This window comes from Liolophura sinensis, chromosome 1 (assembly GCF_032854445.1).
Source record: "Liolophura sinensis isolate JHLJ2023 chromosome 1, CUHK_Ljap_v2, whole genome shotgun sequence".
Classification (NCBI taxonomy): Eukaryota; Metazoa; Mollusca; class Polyplacophora; order Chitonida; family Chitonidae; genus Liolophura; species Liolophura sinensis.
This window is the reverse complement of record NC_088295.1, coordinates 28,283,461-28,304,532: the sequence shown is the minus strand read 5'-3', so window position 1 is coordinate 28,304,532 and position 21,072 is coordinate 28,283,461. Positions and strand designations below refer to the sequence as shown.

At 35.8% G+C, this 21,072-nt stretch overlaps 1 protein-coding gene across 1 annotated transcript; it reads right to left on the bottom strand.

The window, feature by feature from the left end:
• Nucleotides 1-102: 102 nt before the first annotated feature.
• Nucleotides 103-15,166, bottom strand: LOC135471963 (low density lipoprotein receptor adapter protein 1-like). The gene is made up of 9 exons (XM_064751431.1): nt 15,056-15,166; nt 11,575-11,732; nt 6,702-6,814; nt 6,221-6,335; nt 5,329-5,436; nt 4,792-4,909; nt 4,201-4,235; nt 3,831-3,877; nt 103-3,402 (listed from the first exon to the last, which is right to left on the bottom strand). Exons 1-9 carry the CDS (start codon nt 15,129-15,131, stop codon nt 3,246-3,248), a joined length of 927 nt encoding a protein of 308 aa, XP_064607501.1. The 5' UTR covers nt 15,132-15,166; the 3' UTR covers nt 103-3,245.
• Between the last annotated feature and the right edge of the window lie 5,906 nt (nt 15,167-21,072).

Genomic DNA, 21,072 nt, shown 5'->3' with positions numbered 1-21,072 from the left:
TCCTGAATACCACTTCTGTTACAAACAAACACAGCCTTATACAGCATGTAAAGACTTAATCTTTATTAAACATAATCATTTCATGGAGTAGAAAACAGTCCCCCAATAAAATTATGAAGGGGTGGTACTTCACTGATATATTAGGACTTGATGAATCAAACATGTATGATTTACATATTCATTATGTAATAACAAGGACATACATGTACACTGTAACAATGTAGAACAACAGAAAATTGTCATCCCATGTCATGAAGAATAACAGAAAATTACACCCCAGGTCATGAAGAATAACCAAAAATTACACCCCATGTCATGAAGAATAACAGAAAATTACACCCCATGTCATGGAGAATGACAGAAAATTACACCCCATGTCATGAAGAATAACAGAAAATTACACCCCATGTCAAACAAAGGACACGTAGATGTTAAAATACAGGCAATACAACTTTCTTTAAAGGGGCAAACTTGGGCCCACACTAAATCATTTAGGGCCAGCGATTATGTTTGCAATGAATGGGCATACAAAGCGTTCTAAATCTGGAAAATAACAAAGCAACATAATTAAGAGGGACTGACTATTCCAGGCAGTTTTAGCTATACTTGTGAAGACAAATTTACACGTCTCGTACAAATACATGCACGCAATGGAAGCACAAGTAAAGACAGTTACGGAAATGTTTTAAAGCTTTAAGAAAAGACCTAAAACGTGCCCTACTGCATCGAATGAACTGAAAATTTTATTTAATTTACTGGTGTTTAACAGTATATTCAAAAGCGGTCAGGGCCAATGAAACTTTTTAACTTAAAAGCCTTAGCCAAAACGGCTAATGTATAAACAGAAACAATGTGTAACAATACATACAGGTATTGGAAATGAAATGCGTGCGATATTCAGGATATTCAAGCTCCAGAGAAAAAAAACAATTACATGTACATTTCTTTTCATTATGATTGCAAAGCTTATTACTGTTATATTACTGACACGCCAATGTGTCGTTCAACCAAGTTAACTTACATGGCATGCAATTTCACGTTTTTTTAATGCAAGCACTATTTTAATCAGCTGTAGTTGTTTTAGCTGATTTTACCTGCATAGGGTTGGGGAGTAAAGAGTTCCAAACTTGAACATTTTACGATTGTGTGAAGGTCTTCGGGAAAGAGAGTTGCATTGACCTATGATAACTAAAATGTATTACAGGAATTATATTTCTCAGTTTTGAACTGCTATCAGCTGATGTACAATATACCATGACAGCTTTCTGAATGAAAATCATTCACAATAACATTACAAATTCAGGTGGGGGTCGGGGGTGGGGGGTGGGATGGATATTTAAGTGAAAGAGAACAGAGTTATGTTCATCCATGGACTGGTAATCCATTCCCATGGTAAACTCCAACCCACCCAAGAAAACCATGACTTTGAAAGAAAGGTACAGATTATGTATTAACCAATAAATGAACTAGAAAATAACAACACAAATGTGTTACATACATTTCACAATCTAAACATTTAATAAATAAGTTCAAAAACATGCATTCATGACTGGCTATCATATTTATGGAGAAAATACAATTTACCATATGGATGCGCAAATAACAAAAAGCTAAAGAATAACAGCTAAATAAGCTCTTACATAAAACTCATAAACAAAACAATAAATATAAATTCTGGCATGTTCATTAAATGCCCTGTTAAATAAATTGCATTGTGAAGTACATGTAACCACTGCACATGTAAGGCCTAAGATGGGTCAGATTTGAATGACTGAATCATAGAGCCAACTAAAGTTGCAAAGCCAATTACCTGATGACAATAACTGAAAACAATTTCTGATCATCAAATATTAACCAATACTTGAATGTTAACTGGCACAGTATGTTTTAAGTTTGCAATGTAAAATTTTTTTTTTCAGACAAGCTCACTTGCAACAGTACTAATATGAGCATAACCTGCCCTGATGAGTACTTAATTTTATCCTCGCTAATATTTTTTTCACTTAAATTTTCACATGAAATGAATACACAGTCGTAAGTTGTTGAGCTGGCAGGAACAGGCGAACTGTCCATGTATGGAATGAAGGCTTGAAGCAAAATAAGATGATTAAAGGGGAGACCACTTTGGAAGTCTCAGAATGAATCCTCAAAAACACACTGGGAGGAAACTGACAAATGCAGCACCACGAGAAAGCACAAATATAGAGCCAATATACCGTACTTTAACCAATAAATATAAAATCTGATTACAAATGAGAGTGCTTTATATCGATTTGTCAACATCCTCTGATCAACATGCCTTGTGCGTCAATCACAATTATAACTACTCTGAGAGAGGAGTAGTTCATGATGTTGTCTTAAGACTGGTCAGAATGTTGTCTTTTCATCCAGTGATAATAAACTTGACTGCCAGTGTTACCATAGTTACACAAACTGTCATGGCTGACAAATAAAATGGGTAGTCCAGTACCTAGTCCCTTGTTACCGACCCTGATCTGACAACATAGGTTCTAGCACTGACTACTGCTGATGTTCAACTTGCCGCTGTTTCATATGGAGATATTCTCCAGGCAGTAACATGTGACGGATAAGTAGGCCTGCGTGAACATGACGGGCAACTCAACCACGACACCCTGACGAAATAAAACTGAGGCAGTTCTTCCTTCTTCACGTAGGGAATAATTTCGACAATGAGAGATTTTCCGTATCCCGCCTGTTGGCCAATATGTGCAGTGCAATGTTATCCAAACGCACATTCAAACAAGCCACCTGTGTGGGTTGAAGAAAACAAAATTCTGCATTCCTTACATTTTTAATGCACGGCAGATTTACTTTAGTGTTTAGGACAGATGTTGGGTCACGGTTGGATGAATCTGATAACGATGATACCAATAGTTGTATGCTGTACGTCATGTCAGTGAGGGATTCCCCAAAGCCTTCATTCATAAACAGCTGACCTGTTTGTGAAAACGAGACTGTCATTATTTAAAGAGAGATGTACCAACAGCAAATCAGAAAGCTACCTCCAAAGCAATGGTGGCGGTATGTACTTGACCCTACATGTCAATCAGGTCAAGCGTCTGGACTAACAAAATGGCAGTTTTGTGGCTTCTGACTGCAGCAATTGCGCTGGCCGTTATGAAAAGCTGGATGGCAGTTGTCACGAGCACACAGAAGTCCTCAGAAGAAAAAGTCATATCACAATTTACAACACCATTGGGGAAAACACGAAAGAAAGATTTTTGTCATAGTGACAGTAAATCTTCCACTGATTTCTGTCTAGTGAAAGCTTCATAGCATTTCTCCTCATTGATGTATTGGTGAACAGATTCATCTACATCTGCTTGTCGTAAGTCTGTTCTAAAGAAGGTCTGGTCCTGCTTACTTCGATCAGCAGCTAATCTGTAACATACAAACAAAAACAATGATAAAGGGGTACAAAACAAGTCAACCTGTTGTTCAAAATGTTCATCAAGACAGAAAAATTAAAACATTTGGTCCTATTTGCAAATATTTGCTCCTCTCCCCACCCCCTCCAAAAAAAAGACAAAGAAAACAAACTTATCTTTCAAGATGTACACAACTAGCTGTTTTATGTTACTGTACTGTGAATGTACATAAATGCATTCCTCAATTCTTTTCTAATTTTACTGAATTTAAATACATGGCAATTTTATCAACTAATCACCGAGGCTGATTAGAAAAACTTGAAAACATGAGATCAAATGACTGGATCAAAAAGCTAACGTATAAACATCCAGCAAACAGATGAATTATGGGGACCTCACAAAAACATGAATTCATATTCTACCACTTCCGAAATATGTTACCTTGAAAAGTCATCATCCAGTGATGAATCTTCATCTTCAAAATTGTTCTGAATAATGGAAATAAAACATCCATAAATGCTCAGTGGTATGATAGTGTATCCAAGCCTCCTTAAAGAATTCATATTTACAAAGTGATTTTTGTAACCAATCGAATTGATTAACAACATAAGATGATGTAGCCGTTGTGTTTTGTGGGTACAGTCTATCGATGATGATGGATATTAGTTTTCATGAACAAACAAACTCAGGCTAAAAACCAATAACACATACTGTTGGTCAAATGACTTGAAGTGAAATAAGGCAGATGTAATACACTTAAATAATATGCATTTTGATAACAGTAACTTATGCTTGCACTTCAACAACTTACCAGATTACCCCCAGAAGAAGAGGAAGATACACTATCTGTACAGAGAAGGAAAAAAGAAAACAACATAGAAAAGCATGCAAAACTGAAAACAATTCTGATGCAAGTGAACTGAACTTCATAACAAAACGAAGTATTAACAAAACATTGCACACAATGCATTATACAGCAACAAACCCAAACAGAAAAGCAACTTTTCATGATCTTCTTTGTGATTATACAGGCAAAGTATTTAATATATTATGAATAGGACTTGTGGTGGACCGGAGCCAGTGTTTCCAAATTCCAGATACTGTGGATTAACTGATCAAGGAAAACTAGCAATTTTCTTCACTAATAAGCTGATCACCATTTTATACATAAGAAAAGACTACAGCATACAACCCAAATCAAGTTGAAACAAATTCATCACCTACCAACTATGATCTTGGTGAAAGACCACATCAAACTATGTTATTAACAATCTATCACACATAACTTTACATGATTTTGACCATGAAATTTTAGGTGATTTACTGTAATATGTACATGTATTTTAAATTTTAAAAATACTAAGACTAAGTGAAATGACACTACTAGTTTGACCTGCCCTACCTGTTGATATTGCGCATGGAGAGTTAGACGAGGGATTGTTAGGGCCGTGGATGTCAGCATCTACCAAAACCATATGCATCTGGACCGGACTGGACACTCTCTTGTCTGATGTACATTTCTGGTTTAATGGATAAATTAAAAGACTATCACAAAAGGTCATACATCACATTGTTTTAAAAAGAAAGGGAAATATAGCAAGAAGAAATGTTGTTAGACTCGTACAAGATATACATCTATAAATTCAAGCTTTCTTTTAAGTCGATACACAGTTCTCACCTCAGAAATTCACGTTTGACTAGTCAGTTGGTTACTCAAATCAACCTCTTGCAGATTTGTCTGCGACTTGAACTGGGTTTTCTTTCTTTTTTTTTCAGGTACTTAGTGAAAAGGGGTGGTTCACTCTTGCCACTAAAATTTTCTCTACACAAAAACAAGTCTTATGGAATACTAAAGCAGACAAGTTGTTTAAAATACTATGCTACAACATAATGTTATTGTTACTATCTATTGTGTCAATATGTTAACTGGTTAACTCACCTTCTCTTGATTTTCCCTTTCTTTCTGCTTCTTCTTAGCTTCATGCTTTTGCCAGATTTCATTGGCCACATTAAATGACTGTGACACTGTTAATGTAACTGCTTGAGCCTAGAAACAAATATCACAAACAAGTCTTTTTATGAATACAGGAGGAGATAACTCTCAAATGTGCAGATCAAGGGAGATAATTAAAGGATACAGAACTGTTGCTGATTGGCTGGTGTGAGAGATAGGCAGGTCCAGGCTATGCCTTGCATGAGCTGCATTTTAAGTATGGTACATTTATTCAAGTTTGAATAAGGCTGCAAGATTTAACCCAGAAAACCCTACCTCTACTGTCAGCCAATCAGTGTCCATTCTGAATCCCTTTAAGTGACTGCAAAAGCTATGTCCTCATTTCATATAAGAAATCAATTCTCAGTAATGATTCATTTTGTGACATCTGACCAGAAGAACAAGCATCTCTAAATTAAATCTACAGCGAATGATTAAGTAGTAATGTGTGATTACAATCATGATTATCCTAATTAGGCAGCCTCAGTACAATTATTACATGTATTTACATGCTTCCTTAATAGTAAATGTAATAAACTTTACCGCTTAATGAATGACTTGGACATAATTATCTTCAACAATTTCTTAAGGAAGATTTGAAAAAGAGCTGTTGCCGTCTCTGGGTTCAAAAACCTTTCACTATGGTTCTGCACATACTGAAAAGTTCTGGATAAGAAGATGCTTGGAAGCAGTTCAAAAGTGAGTGGCGGTAATCAAGCTTTTCTTAACCTATTCTTTGATTTTTTGGCTGGAATAATAATATAGAAATCCAATATATTAGCAATGGAATTAACACACATGATGAATCCAGATAAAAATAACTTTTACAACAACTCACAATTTTGGCTTTGGCGCACAGATAGGCATGACACTCCATTGTCTCATTGATTGTGTTTCTCGCTATAAATGCAAATACTTTATCATGGTTTCGGTCAGCTGTGCAAAAAGAAATTCTGAAAACAAGCAAAAAGTCTGTTGTAAGACTCACATGCCAAACTTGTGACTATTTGACAGATTTATCTGCAATCTAAAAATAAAATTCATGAACAATACCTGTGTACATCAATTAAATGCAAGAAACAATAATAAAGCCAGTAATGTACATTTGTAAAACCACCAGTTCACACTAGAATTAGCTACACCAACACCTATATCAACATTCAAGCAAAATTCACTTATGGAAACACACTTTTTTTTTTTGGTCAACATGGAATCGGTCAGACAAATATACTGAATAAAGGCAAGGAATTCCATATATTTTAAGAGATCAACTAGACATTATTTAACAAAATATCCTGGTATTTTAAGTCACAACTTACCTGTATATAGATACTTCAACACTGACTTCCTTTGTAATTAAATCCACAACTTTAATTCCTTTTGGAGAAACAGTTATGGCGACCTTTTTTAACTTCTTTCCAGCAGCTTTTGCCTGTTAATTAAAGTTCACACAGTGCCTTTATTAAAATAGTCTGCATTTATGTGGCAGAATAACATTATACCAGCTTTAGGAATATGGGCCACAATATGGGTCATTTAATAATAATTGTGACAACTGCAAACATTTTATTCTATATACATGTGCAAGTGTTTTTAACAAAGAGTTAAAGCCTATGAAGTTACACCAAAATGTAGAGGATAATTTTCTTTAAATAATGAAAAGGGAATAGCAAGAAGATCTTCTCATTTTAATGAAAACATTTCGTCATTTTGAAAGGAATTTCTCGGGTCTGCAGGAAATGAAAGACATCAACATGTCGTTTATTAGATGGATGAATGAAAGGAGAAAAATAAACTATATTGCTGTGAACCAAAAATTTAATTCTAAATACAAAGATAGGAGCAGATGTCTAAAAACATGCAAGCAGTTTTACACAGTGACGCTGGATAACATGGCAGATGTAAGACATTTCCCCCACCTCACCCCCCCCCCCTTAAATTTTAATTTTTTTTTTTTTACACACTGTGTGTATTATGTGTTTCTTAAGAGAATTACTGTCACCATTGCTCAACAATCCTTATATGAGCATATCGTTTTATTAAATCCAGCTCTGAAGTAAACAGTACAGCATGTACATCTACATATACATATATAGTGTAATAAACAGGAGACAAACTGACCCGGTGCTAACACATGTCCAACAAAGATAAAACATCCACAGAAAAACTGGGTCAGACTTGTGTGATTAACATGCAACTAGGGATCAATAGAGTGTGAAGCACTAATGCATGTACACATACTGGAGCATGATACATGCACCTACATATAGCCACCAGGCTGGAGTTACAGTCTGCTGGGTGGGGTCAGGCTTGGTAACACATTGTGACCCTGGGGGTAGTCTGTACCCCACATGCAAGTGACATCAGCCCGAGCACATTTACATAGATGACATTCCTACAGAAGCTACCCCACCCTGAATAACACTGTTAATGTGTCTATGGATGCAATTCAATGGTTAGAACTTACCCATGCAACACATACACTGCCAAAATTTACCTGCATATACCTGTATATACATGTAACGTCATGTATGTGTACCTATTTTATAATTATCTGATAACAGGTGTGTACATATACACACACGTATCTACCTGTTGCAATACATGTGTTTATTTTTACTTGGTTCCTCTCCGGTCGTACGTGGGAAGGTCTGCCAGCAACCTGCCAGCAAAGCTGCCAGCGGATGGTCGTGGGTTTCCCCCGGGCTCTGCTCGGTTTCCACCCACCATCATGCTGGCTGCCGTCGTATAAGTGAAATATTCTTGAGTACGGCGTAAAACACCAATCAAATAAATAAATCAAATATTTACTTGGTGCGGCTGTTGGTTTCCTCCCACCATAATGCTGGCCGCTGTCATAAGTGAAATATTCTTGAGTACTGTGTAAAACACCAATCAAATGAATAAATAAATATTTAAGTGCCATGTGCTTCTCGTAGAACTCAAGGTTATATCATTTCTACAACACCTGGGAGAAAGAGAGTAATCTTCTACCAGTTCCCATAAACAAGTCCTTTACCAAGCCTACAACTTTATACGTTTATATATTAACTACTACCACAAAATTCTTCAGGAGTGATAAACATATGCTTAAATATATTAGGCAGACAAAACAGTGGGACAAACAATGGAGCTATTTATACTGACATTTGCTTGCTATCGCACCCCTATGATAAGAGACACATGTATGTAAATCTAAACATGTGTACACAATCTGCATTTGTATGTAGGCTTTTGCCATTTTTAACCCTAGCTTTACAGACAACAAAAGTCCTTCAAGTTCACCTTTTTTTTGCGCTCATTGTTAGAGGACTTGCAAATTTTTGGCAAGGATGCTGCAGCTGAAAATAAACCTTTCAGTGGGTCAGCTGTTAATTAGATCTGAGTGGGAAATAATTAGAAGGGAAATGATTAGCTTGTTTCCATGATGAACCTACCATAAATCTTCTAAATTGTTGGATGGCGTTTCTCGCATATCTTTGTACCAGTTTTATCCAGCAGTTTTACAAGTATGTGAGTGAATGACAAAGCATGTACACTGAATAACAGTAATTTTCATTTCTAAGTGGCAGTTTGTGAAAGCTGTGTTGTCTTTTGGTGAACAAAATCATGACACTGTTGAGAATACAATGAGAATACAATGTGAATACAAATGAACCACTACACCCAAAATAACCTACATGTATACGTTTATTTTATAGCTTTCCATCTGCCGAGGAGAAAAAAAGAAATGCTTCTACTTTCATATATATCACAGACACTTGTGTTTTTACATGTGTAGCACAGACTATGTGTTATTCCATCCTATGTGTGTAACTATTGGCATATTCTAGGTTAAAATGTACATGTACACATACTTATCTTCATACATGTACACTTATGTGTAAGATTTGACAGATTTTCTCATGAGGGGGTGGGGTGGGGGGTATAATTAACAGAGCTATATGTACATAGAGAAAACTCCAAACACTTGTTTCTAAATTATTATTAACCTGACTGACTGGACTGACGTTTACCACAAAAGGAATGGGAGTTTCAAGCTGAACAGAACTCTGGTACATTCACAATATGTTCATTCAGGACTGGCATGAATTCATACATGTGTGAATATTTTCCCTTTCAAAAAAACAATACAAAACATCACTATTGTCATTTTAAAAGAAATAACATAAAAATTTTAAAAAAGTGAAACGCAAAACAAACAAAAAACATGCTTTTTAATGACACCATTGACTGTGACACTGCAAACCTTTATCATCAAGCCAAAACAAAACAAATTTTTTCTATTTCAGATTTTCCTGCAATATTTCTACACAAGTCAACGTTCAGCTTAAAAGCAATGTTTCTCAGTTGTTAAAATCTCATAAATAACACCTTCAAACAAAGATCCTTTTTTCTGAACAAGTGCCGCCAGTCTTCATTAATAAAATTAGTTCAATTTAGGACTAGAGTTGCAGTCCCTGGTCCTCAGGACATCCCGGCTGTCACAGTACAGCATGTCATTCTGATCTACAGCTGTCACACTACACGAAACTACATGTGTTTGGTTATGCATGTGTTCATGTATAGCAATTATGCAACTGGTGAACCATGTAAAATGAGACAAAAACACCAGGGATTTGGAGTACGTCCAATCTGCGGGGCATATGAAAATAACGCAACTACAATAAAGTGTATTAATTACTGTTTATCTGTGGCGTATGTGTAAATGAACATCCAATTCTCTGCGATTAAAAAAACAAATGTTGCGTAATGGTATACATGCGCCGAATTCTCCTCAACATGTTTACAATGAAAACTATAGTTATAAGTCCAACACTCAAATGCAAAGTTCACACCGAGCAGGAGGTAAAACATTCGTGACAAACATGTGCATGATAAATATACATATGTACAGACGAGAAACACAGAAAAATATGAAGCCTGGGTAATACTACATGTATATCAGAGAGAGGTTTACAAACATTAGACCCACACTGGGGCCAATGTGACGGGCACATGTCAATATAGTCTGCCTTAGTATGATGACTGCACACATCCACAGCTCCATATGTAGAACACTGGGAGGGTTACCTCAGTGCCAACGTGGAGTGTGAGAGAGTAACATAACACAAGAGTCACAGGGAGGAAATTTACAGCATGTTGTTAGCTACATGCACTAAATCTGGGGTGGAAGCAAGATAGACAGGTCTCAAAAGTGCTAATGTATACAGCTTTTGCAGACTTTCACTGCTCATAAGTTATAAAGAGAAACCGACAGAGATTCTCCCAGCCATACTTCAAAGGAGATTGTCATATTCACAACTTCTAGCAGATAGCCCTAATTAAAGTGCATACATTATATTTGGCATGTCACTCTGCAGATATCATGAATTCAAGTTAACAATTATAGTCAAAGTTAAATAATATATTTGGCAAATACATTTGATTAAAAATGCATTGAATAGGTGCTGTAAATATCATTCAGTTTACATTTATGAACTGTTAACAATCTTTGGTAACTGACATGTAAGTACAGCATACTTTATAAACAGCAGTTTGCAACCCTCTTTTTATTTTACCCTAAGAGATTTGTGTAAATAAGCTTTACCTGGCTCTTAAACATGTTAAATACGAGTAGATGATCAAAAGTCCACACCAGTAAAATCAATATCCACTTCAAACAGATTAAGTAAACTTTAACCCACTCTAAGAAGTTTGCTGACAGAGTGGGTTAAAAACAAAACCTGATACCCAGTGATATGTTTTTGTATTATACCCCAGTGCACCGGATGGCCTCATTCTTATATAACCCTGAATACAAAGCTACTGAATCTTAAAGAGTAATGACATAATATCATAATCATACGTTTCCATGCAACTGTTGCTTTGCTCATATTTTGGCTAATCTTGTGAACCATAATGTTTATTTTGTTTATTTTTAAGAGAGTATATTTAAAACAAACTAGGCTTAACACATTTTACATGTAAATATTTGCACTTTGTTTGGTGAATCAGGAATATGGAAGTATACTTTGATGCTCATGAAACACTGTGACATGTGGAGCCACCTTTACTTAAAAATCAAAAAAATCACCGGACCTACAGACAAAATCCATTCCTGCTATTGAAGTTAGTGACTCAAAAATTATGGAAATCAGTCTTATGGAGATTATGATAATGGACACGTACACAGACGGCTCTTGTACTTACCATAGAAACAATACTGGCGACAGCCTTAGAACTGATCCCATCCCCATAGCTGTCCCCCTCAGGGAGCTCCTCCACCAGGGTGGAGCCCAGGTGTTTCAGGTAGAAGGTCATCCCGTCACTAATTGCTCCATTGTTCTCCCCCCAACCCTCGGGTAACTCTGTCAACAGGTAAACATACAGAGCAGGTAAAATAACCAGAAAAAAAATACGGCAATAATATCAACAAACCAAAAGGCTTGGAGAACATGCAGGAATATGATTAAATAAAATAAAATTATTTGCATATCCTCGAGTATACACATAAATGCACTGATGTTGTACAGGTTGTGTTTTGAACGTGGCACAGCTCAGCTTTGTGTGTACATACACACCTAGGTACATGTAGCCAAATAGTCTAACTTTACAGGCCACAACAAGGATGCATTAATTAGATAATACCCAAAAAGTTGTATTACAAGTATAGTTTATTTTTACATTTTCTTTTCCAGACAACAGATTGTCAAGTTTACAGGTACATGTATGCAAAACATTTGCCACATCAATCCTGTTGTCTGTTAACATACCTGTACTATAATATAGATAGGAGGTAATATACATAATGGGTTTATAGTATTAACCTCATAATGTTTACTAATTAGTGAATCCATTAGATAGGCTTATAACACGTACATGTACATTGCAGTGCGCTGGCTGATTACCATCTAATCATGCATGCAATATGGTATAACATAGTGTAGCTCCAAATGTACATGCTGAGATCATACAACAATAAATATGTAACTGTTTATCAGTTGACAATAGGCCTATATACTAAATGACTTAAAAACCCTGTCTTAAATATCCATCTCAATAATATCTACAGGTGGGCTGGACTGTTTTCTGAAATGTAGGTATGAAATGTACACGTGCAAAAAGTTTAGCTCCCTGATTTTAATCCAACACAAAATACACAAACATATATCATTATGTAGTAACAACACCATGTCGTACAATGTAGTAATCAACCGAATATGTACATGTACTACAGTTTTCCTTATGTTTCTCACACTGCATGTTACAAAGCTATCTAAACCATGGCCTACATTAAACATGTTTGACGCAGATTTCACAAGTTACTGTACATGCATAATGACATTTCCTGAACAGCTTAAGCACTTTAAGAATATCTTGATCCATGACATATATCGACTTGACTTCAGATCACTGAGTGACTAATTATATACATACACTGTAGTCATTGATAGTGCATATCAGGAATACCATCACAAAGCAAAGAACATGTGACAGGATGAAGTAAAAGTAACAATATTCAAATCTGAAAAGTGCGATTAAACAAGTCACCATTTATCTGTAATAAACTACTGTAATTTGACCTAAAAAAATTGCACAAAACGGCAAAAAAAGGTCATAAAACATCACTTTTGGTGCTTTGAGCATACACTTCCAACAGGATACATCACAAAACTTTCAAAATGCTATTCTAATATCAACAGTACTCTGAATCAAAATGAGTAAGTTAAGTCTTGAGGGAAACTTTAGGTCAAATTTAGTTACCATCATATGATCTTACTTTATTTTCAACACCTCTCTTTAATCTTAAGTTTAAAATAACCTTTCCACATTACATCTTCCCTAAATCACATTACAGCTTCCCTAAATCACATTACAGCTTCCCTAAATCACATTGCAGCTTCCCTAAATCACATTACAGCTTCCCGAAAATCACATTGCAGCTTCCCTAAATCACATTGCAGCTTCCCTAAATCACCTAAAATTTCACCCACAAAAGTGCATTTTTAGAGGCAAATAAAGGTCACAAAATATTATTTTTGGTGCTGAAACTTACAATTTTCCAGTAGAAGATCATCACCTCAAAGCACCTTTATAAAATCAAAAGAACTCTCAGAATCAGGAGTCCACAATAAAATTTCGTACCCCTTTCACTGAAGAGGCTATGTTTACATTCCAATGCCATGTCTGTTAAGGTACCATAGTTCAGTTTATCAGGTTTAATAGTGTGAGCAATTGAGCCTTAACCCTTTCCACCTCATCTGTCAGCCATAACTCTGTTGGCCACTGACTTCTAGACTTGTGGGAACAGTCTGCAAGTAACCATCATAATAATGTAGGCCTACTTAAGTCTACGATATATATACATGTATACATGCGCACACCTCTATGTATGGATGATGTATGTTGGGCCTCTGATGACAGTTCTCGAATCTCGAAAAAAAAAAAAATCCACATACATATATATATGTACATTCCTACATTACTGACCAACAAACAATGACTCCTCTTATATACAGCCCTATCTAGCTTATTGTATATGCACGTACTCAGGCCACATGGCAATAATGGCACTATTGTGCTAGTAGTTTAAACATTATTGTGTATTAGCTTACGCTAATTCTCTTTTATGGAATAACAAAGTAACTTAGGTAATAAACCTTCCGCTCCACACCACTCCTAAGAATTTACATGCAGGGTAACTTTGTGCTGAGGAATTCAGGTACTATAGTTCATTTGTTGAATAGACATTTTACCTGTTCACTGCATGAAAAATGTTTCATTGGGAATACGTTTGTTGCTCGCTTTCTTTTTATTGCCTTCAAATATAAAGGTATAATCTATACATGGGATTTCGTAGTTAATAGTTGAAGTGCTCACAGAGTTCAATAAAAGTCATGCTCTAAGTGTTCCTACATATATTCTAAATTAGTAAAACCAAGATATTGCTTGATCACTGGCCTACCTTGGCATATTTACACTTCGAGAGACTTAGGAAATCAGTAAATACCCAGCATAATTTGGGACAGGTTTGAATTGTTATTTTAAGTGAAATATTTGGCGTGGAGGTAGATTGGACTGATGCTGAATGCTACCTTAGTTTGTCTCAGCTATAGTTTGGGCTACTCAAAGCAATCTCTGACTAGTAGATTAACTGACCAACAAATATTTTTTTAACTCGACATTTCGGCTGTCATTCTATGATATTTAATGAGATTTTGTGTGTTCATGATTTATCAGAGTTTAGGCACAAACGCTTGTATCAGAGTATATATACTGATACACTATCAGATACAGCATGTTAAACACACAAGCATACACGTGTGGTCGACACGATATTACGTATCAATTGTAATACAACAGATTCTTTTGGTTAGCAAACAAATCATTAACCTGAGTCATTATCTATGTTAAGCCGCTCTCTTGATGTTTTCTCCAAATTTAATCAAAGCTGCCAGTCCTACAAGTAATTTGACTAAATCTTTTCGGTTTGAAACAGAAACCAATAAATCTGTTGCTCAGTGATGTTGTTGTTGTAGAGTACCATAACGTGGAGGCTAGTGCGCGGGCTGAACCGACGCCTCGCCGGTGTTTAGTGAAGTAATATGAAAATTCTCCTTTGGAAAGAAATTAAAAAACACATGGACAAAATCAACCAAACATTTCAAATTCATGCCTTCAAAAAACTTACTTTTATGTCTGGATTTCCCAAAAGGATCACGTAAAACATTCGGACTTCGCCTTACTGCTTTCAGCAACGACTCCATGTTGGATACACTGATGATGTCAAACGAAATCGTAGGAATGCGTAAGTTATCGGCTTATTCATGTAGTAGGAACCGTCAATCAAATCCTCAAGTACAGTCCATATATAGCAAAAATGGGCGTTCCCAAAAATGGTTCCTGGCTGTTGAATGGTTGAGACGGAACACCAGACGCACGACCCGTGGTCACAGTTTTTACGATATCAAGGGGAGATCACCCTCACAGCAAAAGCCAAAAATAGCAGCACTAATGAAAGGCTCGTAATATCGTCACAGACAAGCCCGAATAGAATATACATGTAAATGAAGTAGGACTGCGAAAAGTCACAATGTAAAAATGTCCACAACAAATAAATTTAGGTCTAAAATGTACACGTTTGGTCTACATCATATAATTATATATTTATGGGTTTTTCTATCTTTCTGGACGCTAAAAACAGTAGCCTACTGGGGCCTACGTACTAAAAATTCTACAAACCCATGTTTACTAATTCAGATGATAAAAGGGAAACAAAGAACAATTGTTCAACACCATCACAAACATTTGGTTTCAGGAAATAATAATTTATAATTTATGGAATTTCCATTTCTTAACACTTCACAGGCGTGATTTATTTCAAAGTGCGTAGGCTATGTTTGTCGTTTTTAGATTTCTATAGTTGAAAAAAGGATTGTCCTGCCACGCAAACTTTTCCACAACTCTACAGCGACAAACATATAAAATTGTAAATATTAAGTCACATATAAAGATATAAAGCCGTTAATTTCTGATTCTAGTGCCTTCCAAGTAGATATTCATGAAATATTGATATTAGAGGTCGCATTTTGCATTCGTTCACTCTTCATGGCTGTTGCCCTCGGAAAATTTGTCAGAATCATGGAGAATACACTGTATTAATGTTGTGGACTATTGCCTTGTGTTTTTTTTTTTTTTTTTGATGTCACAGGTTAAAATATGCTGATTGTCCAAAAAAAATGGGGGGAAGTGTCATAAAAAATTAGATTCGCAGCCCTGCTTGTAGGCTATGTATTTTTAGTTTATGCATGGTGTACTAAATAAAAGCTAAATAAAAATCTAAATCAGAAATTAAGTAAGATATGTATTTGGGTCCGCTATTTGTGTATCCATATAATTAATGAAATGACATCCGCAGTCGCGTCTGATTTGTTGTTATTTTTTTTTAGACAGTGACCAAGTTAAATGAACTTGCAATAGGGCCTACTCTGTACAAATAACACCTGCAGTAGGCACTACCATACATGTATATACTTTACAGTCTGATATCAGCCACCGATACAGATGAAATCTTTTTGAGTTTTCACATCACGTTTTATTACATGTATCCTGCACATTCAGCAGGCTTGCGAAGCGACAAGAATTTGATAAAAATAGCAATCAACATCAGCTTTGCTGGAGATTACACACTTTCCACAAAAATACATTGATTTTCACCGCGCTCTGTGTCACACAGGGGAAACTGAAAGGCCTTTGGTTTACTCCGGAAACTCTGGTTTCCTCTACCAAGAAAACTGGCCACTTCAGTATTTATAAGTGAAAAATTACTGACTATAGTCTAGTTCTTTTGGGGCCTCCGTGGCTCAGTTGGTTAGCGCGCTAGGGCAGCGTAATGACCCAGGGGCCTCTCACCAATGCGGCCGCTGTGAGTTCAAGTCCAGCTCATGCTGGCTTCCTCTATGGCCGTACGTGGGAAGGTCTTGCATCAACCTCCAGATGGTCGTGGGTTTCCCCGGGCTCTGCCCGGTTTCCTCCCACCATAATGCTGGCCGCCGTCGTATAAGTGAAATATTCTTGAGTACGGCGTAAAACACCAATCAAATAAATAAATAAATCTATTTCTTTTACAGCGTCAGCTGTATTCATCTACATTCAGCTGTCTGTAAAATCAGTCATACTCACTATCAAAATTGTCTTTAGTCAGTGATACGTAACAACATAAGGTCTACGCATTGGTATGTTGAACGTCCACATCATTACCAGGAAAATGAAGTTAGAACACTTTTTCTAATTCATAATGTAAAGTCCATAAGCTCGGTTTCGACGGCAAGAACCCATTGCCTCGGATGACGTCATCATCATTCAAAAACCAGTGGCATGTTGGATATTGGGCGAGTTCGACATGTTTCGACAGAGGTTGACGCCAGTTACCTAAACTGCTATTGATTTTACGGTAAATCCTGTTTCTAAAACTGTCATATTTGAAATTGTTCCCCAGCATGCCACTGTTTTTTTAATGATTATCACGTCACCCGAGGCAATGAGTTCTTGGCGTCGTAACTGAGCTTATGCAGTTATCATCAGAAAAAGGAAAAAGTGTTCTAATTTGATTTTCTTTGCAGGAATATGAACTTCCAACATATCCATGTGTAGAGCTTGTGTTGTAATGTGTCACTGACTAAAGGCAATTTTGGTAGCGAGAATGACTGATTTTACAGACAGCTGAATATAGGCGACTCTCTAAAAGAAACAGACAATAAATCGTTAAACACCAATCTAAAAAAGTATATACGTAATGCTAAGCTTCAACTGGCATTTTCCAGGCTCCTTATTTTGTTTACTCCACCACAAAACCTCGTTATAGTTACAGCAATTAATTCCATAAATTATTATTTAATAATGATTAATTTAACAGCAATGAAATAAATAAACTTTGAAGAAGAAATGGTATGTCCAAACAATCCTAAACGAGTCCACGGGAGATGAGGAGAATCTGAGTCCATTTGATCATCAGTGTGTGTATATATAGTGTTTTAAAATATCTTCGACTAAGCAGTTCTGTAAGTCGATTGTTTTGTCTGTCGGTCGGTCTAAGTTTGGCCTCCAGTCTTGGAGCCTGTGTGCAAGACGATACGAAACCATTCCCTCAAGCGAGGTCATTAACGAACGGGCTCGCAAACATGTGGGTGGTAAACAATTAATACATCCGGTGTGTGATAGGGTAACATGGTTCATTCTCGTTTCGCTTTAATTTGAAACTCGCCATACCTCATTTCGCCTTATATAGCGATGTTCGTAGAGGATCAGCCTAGTGCCTTGATCCGACTCCCCGCCCGTGCAGGCCTGCGTTGAGCGAATTAGATTAAGAGGTAACTTACAGAAGCTTAACATGATTTATTTATTTGTTTGATTGGTGTTTTACGCCGTACTCAAGAATATTTCACTTATATATACGGCGGCGGCCAGCATTATGAGGTTAACATGAACATCATTCACAACGTGTATCAGGTGAAAACTATATTTCCTCATACCAAATTCTAGTTGGTATAGATAACATCATGGCATAGACTGATATTCAGGTAACCGTCATCCCATCCAACAATTGTTTGTATAACATAAAATTTTGAGAAGAAATGCCGACAAGAAGGGCTGGGTTTGAAGAGCTGTTGTATACGAGTTTACTATATACATCTGCGACGTGTCCGTGCTTCTTTGTTTTACCTCATCGTGTCGGATTTTCACAATGGTATATAATGTATGCTACAATCATCTGTTTACCATGTGATATTGCCATGCTATTGTTAAAAAAACCCCAACCTTTGTGGAATGTGTCCCACTACATTGTTTTTCATGTTATTGTTTAAATGTGACGATAACACAACATTTTAAAGATCATTTGTCTTCCACCAGCATATGGTTTACGTCAGTCACTACGGTTTCCTCCACATATAAAACTGACTTCCATAGTATAAGTGAGCATTCTCGAGCACGACATTAAAAAAAATCAATAATCAAATAAATAAATAAATAAATGGAGTAATAGGAAATGTCAAGATGCACAAACAAGCTGTTTTTCAAGAATTGTTAATTGCCAAGTTTTCTCTCTTCAGTTAGCCTCTTTTTATCTTTTTTATCTTTAAGATGTAAAAATTACAATTTGCCATAATCGAAACTTAACTCATTTCCAGTGTGCAACAGGAAGAGTCTACCATGCATTTCATGTCAGTGAGTTTTTATTTCCTCAAGTTAAATCATCGAGCAATGACTATTATAAAAATATTACAAAAAATATGTGACATCAGCATATATAGTTTCTAACGAAGCCTAATTATTTTATGATCTGATTTGATGCTTGTTGTTGGTTTTAAGAAATAAAATGAAAGACTAGCAAAAACTAGAGAGTACAATCTATCTAAGATTGTGTATCTTTTTTATGCAATCATGTTTTATCCTCAGGAGATGCTGAAATACTTTTTTCTGCTCAATGTAATTGAAATGTTATATATTACTTTAATAATGTTAGATTCAGCATTTTGACAGAGTTGGAGGAGGGACGGCATTTATCACGTTAGTCGGGTAGCTCTGCATGGTATACTTGCACGAAGGTTAACTTGAGAACGTTTTCGTCATCAAAGATAGTTATTAATTCTTCAAACCACAATGCTAGCCGCCGTCGTATAAGTGAAATATTCTTGAATACGGTGTAAAACACCCATGAAATAAATAAATAAATAAAATAAATGTAATATTAGTTGATTAACTAGGTTTGAACGCGGCCGCATTAGCTGAATAATAGTTACATGACTGGTAATGCGACAAGGTTAATGTGAGAAGGAAAATTTTCAACATTAACCATGAATATTTGTTTGCTTGCGGTTACTCCAAATTTCTTACAGTTTTCACCCACTTCCATACTGTACTCTTTTTATTCAAGAAATTGAATAAAAAGAAAATAAATTGATCAAATTATTTGTTTTTCATAGATGTTCTTTTGTTTGTTTGCTCATAGTTTTAGATTCATGATATACAGTATATACCCACAGAGCGAACACCACTTCGGAGAAGCATGAATGAAACAAGGACGTCGAATCTTATAGAAAAGCAGTCAACACACAGTAATACAGAACAGCATATATATATATACATATAACTATTGCCTAACTGTACACATGAATAGTTTAATGAAGTCTACATTTATCTAATTAACGAAAGTTTAAAAGCACGAATGAAATTTTTGGCATAAGCTCATTTGTACCATTCGTGTTTGATACAAGCCAAACTGCTCTATGAAGCACTGGTTAAAGTATATACTTTATAAATATGCCGTTGTTCGAAAGCAACACCTTTAATCCATTTAACATATAGTGAACCCAAGAAAACAAATGGAAAAATACCAAGCATTGCCAAAATCAATCAAACTGAAGGCACTGTGTTTAGACAATATAAAATTACATGTATAATTGTATAGCACCAATTAATACTATATATAAAGCTCACATAACAATAAGTTAATGTTCCCGTTATGTGTTGGTATAAATTAACCTTGTCTCACAAAAATTTATTTATTTGATTGATGTTTTACACTGGATTGATTTTTCATTTATTTATATATGAAGGCGTTGAGATGTATCAGCGGGGGAAACCGGAAAAGCCTTGAGAAAACCATCGCAACTTCACCACCGTCATGTAAGTACCACACAGGTGCCACCAACACTCGTATAAATCAACACGTATAATACAAAAGTAAAGACCCATAAAGATAGATATACTTAATGCTTAATCGTGTGGTCAAATTCAATTTACCTATAAAGTCTAGTCCAAACTTTAATTGAGTTTTTCTTCATTAACCTTCCACGTACCTTTAAAATTTAAACGTTAAAACAAGTGTTTAGAATAACAGGTGCAAATGAAAATGAAATGATTAAAAATTTTCTTCCACTAACCTTTTCAAGGGTAAATGGATATACATATCGCACTTTATCAATGATTTTGGGGTTAAATACACCAGCCAACCGTACAGAGCCAGCATAATAAATCTTTTGATGAACATTTTTTTTTACACATTTTGCGGTTTATATAACAGCTGCGAAACATGAAAACACATTTATTCCAATGATCACGTAAACATCATAAAGTGTTACAATATATGTACAACATTCATGTCGAATATAAATATAAAGTCAACATTGAGATATGAAAAAAAGAGTT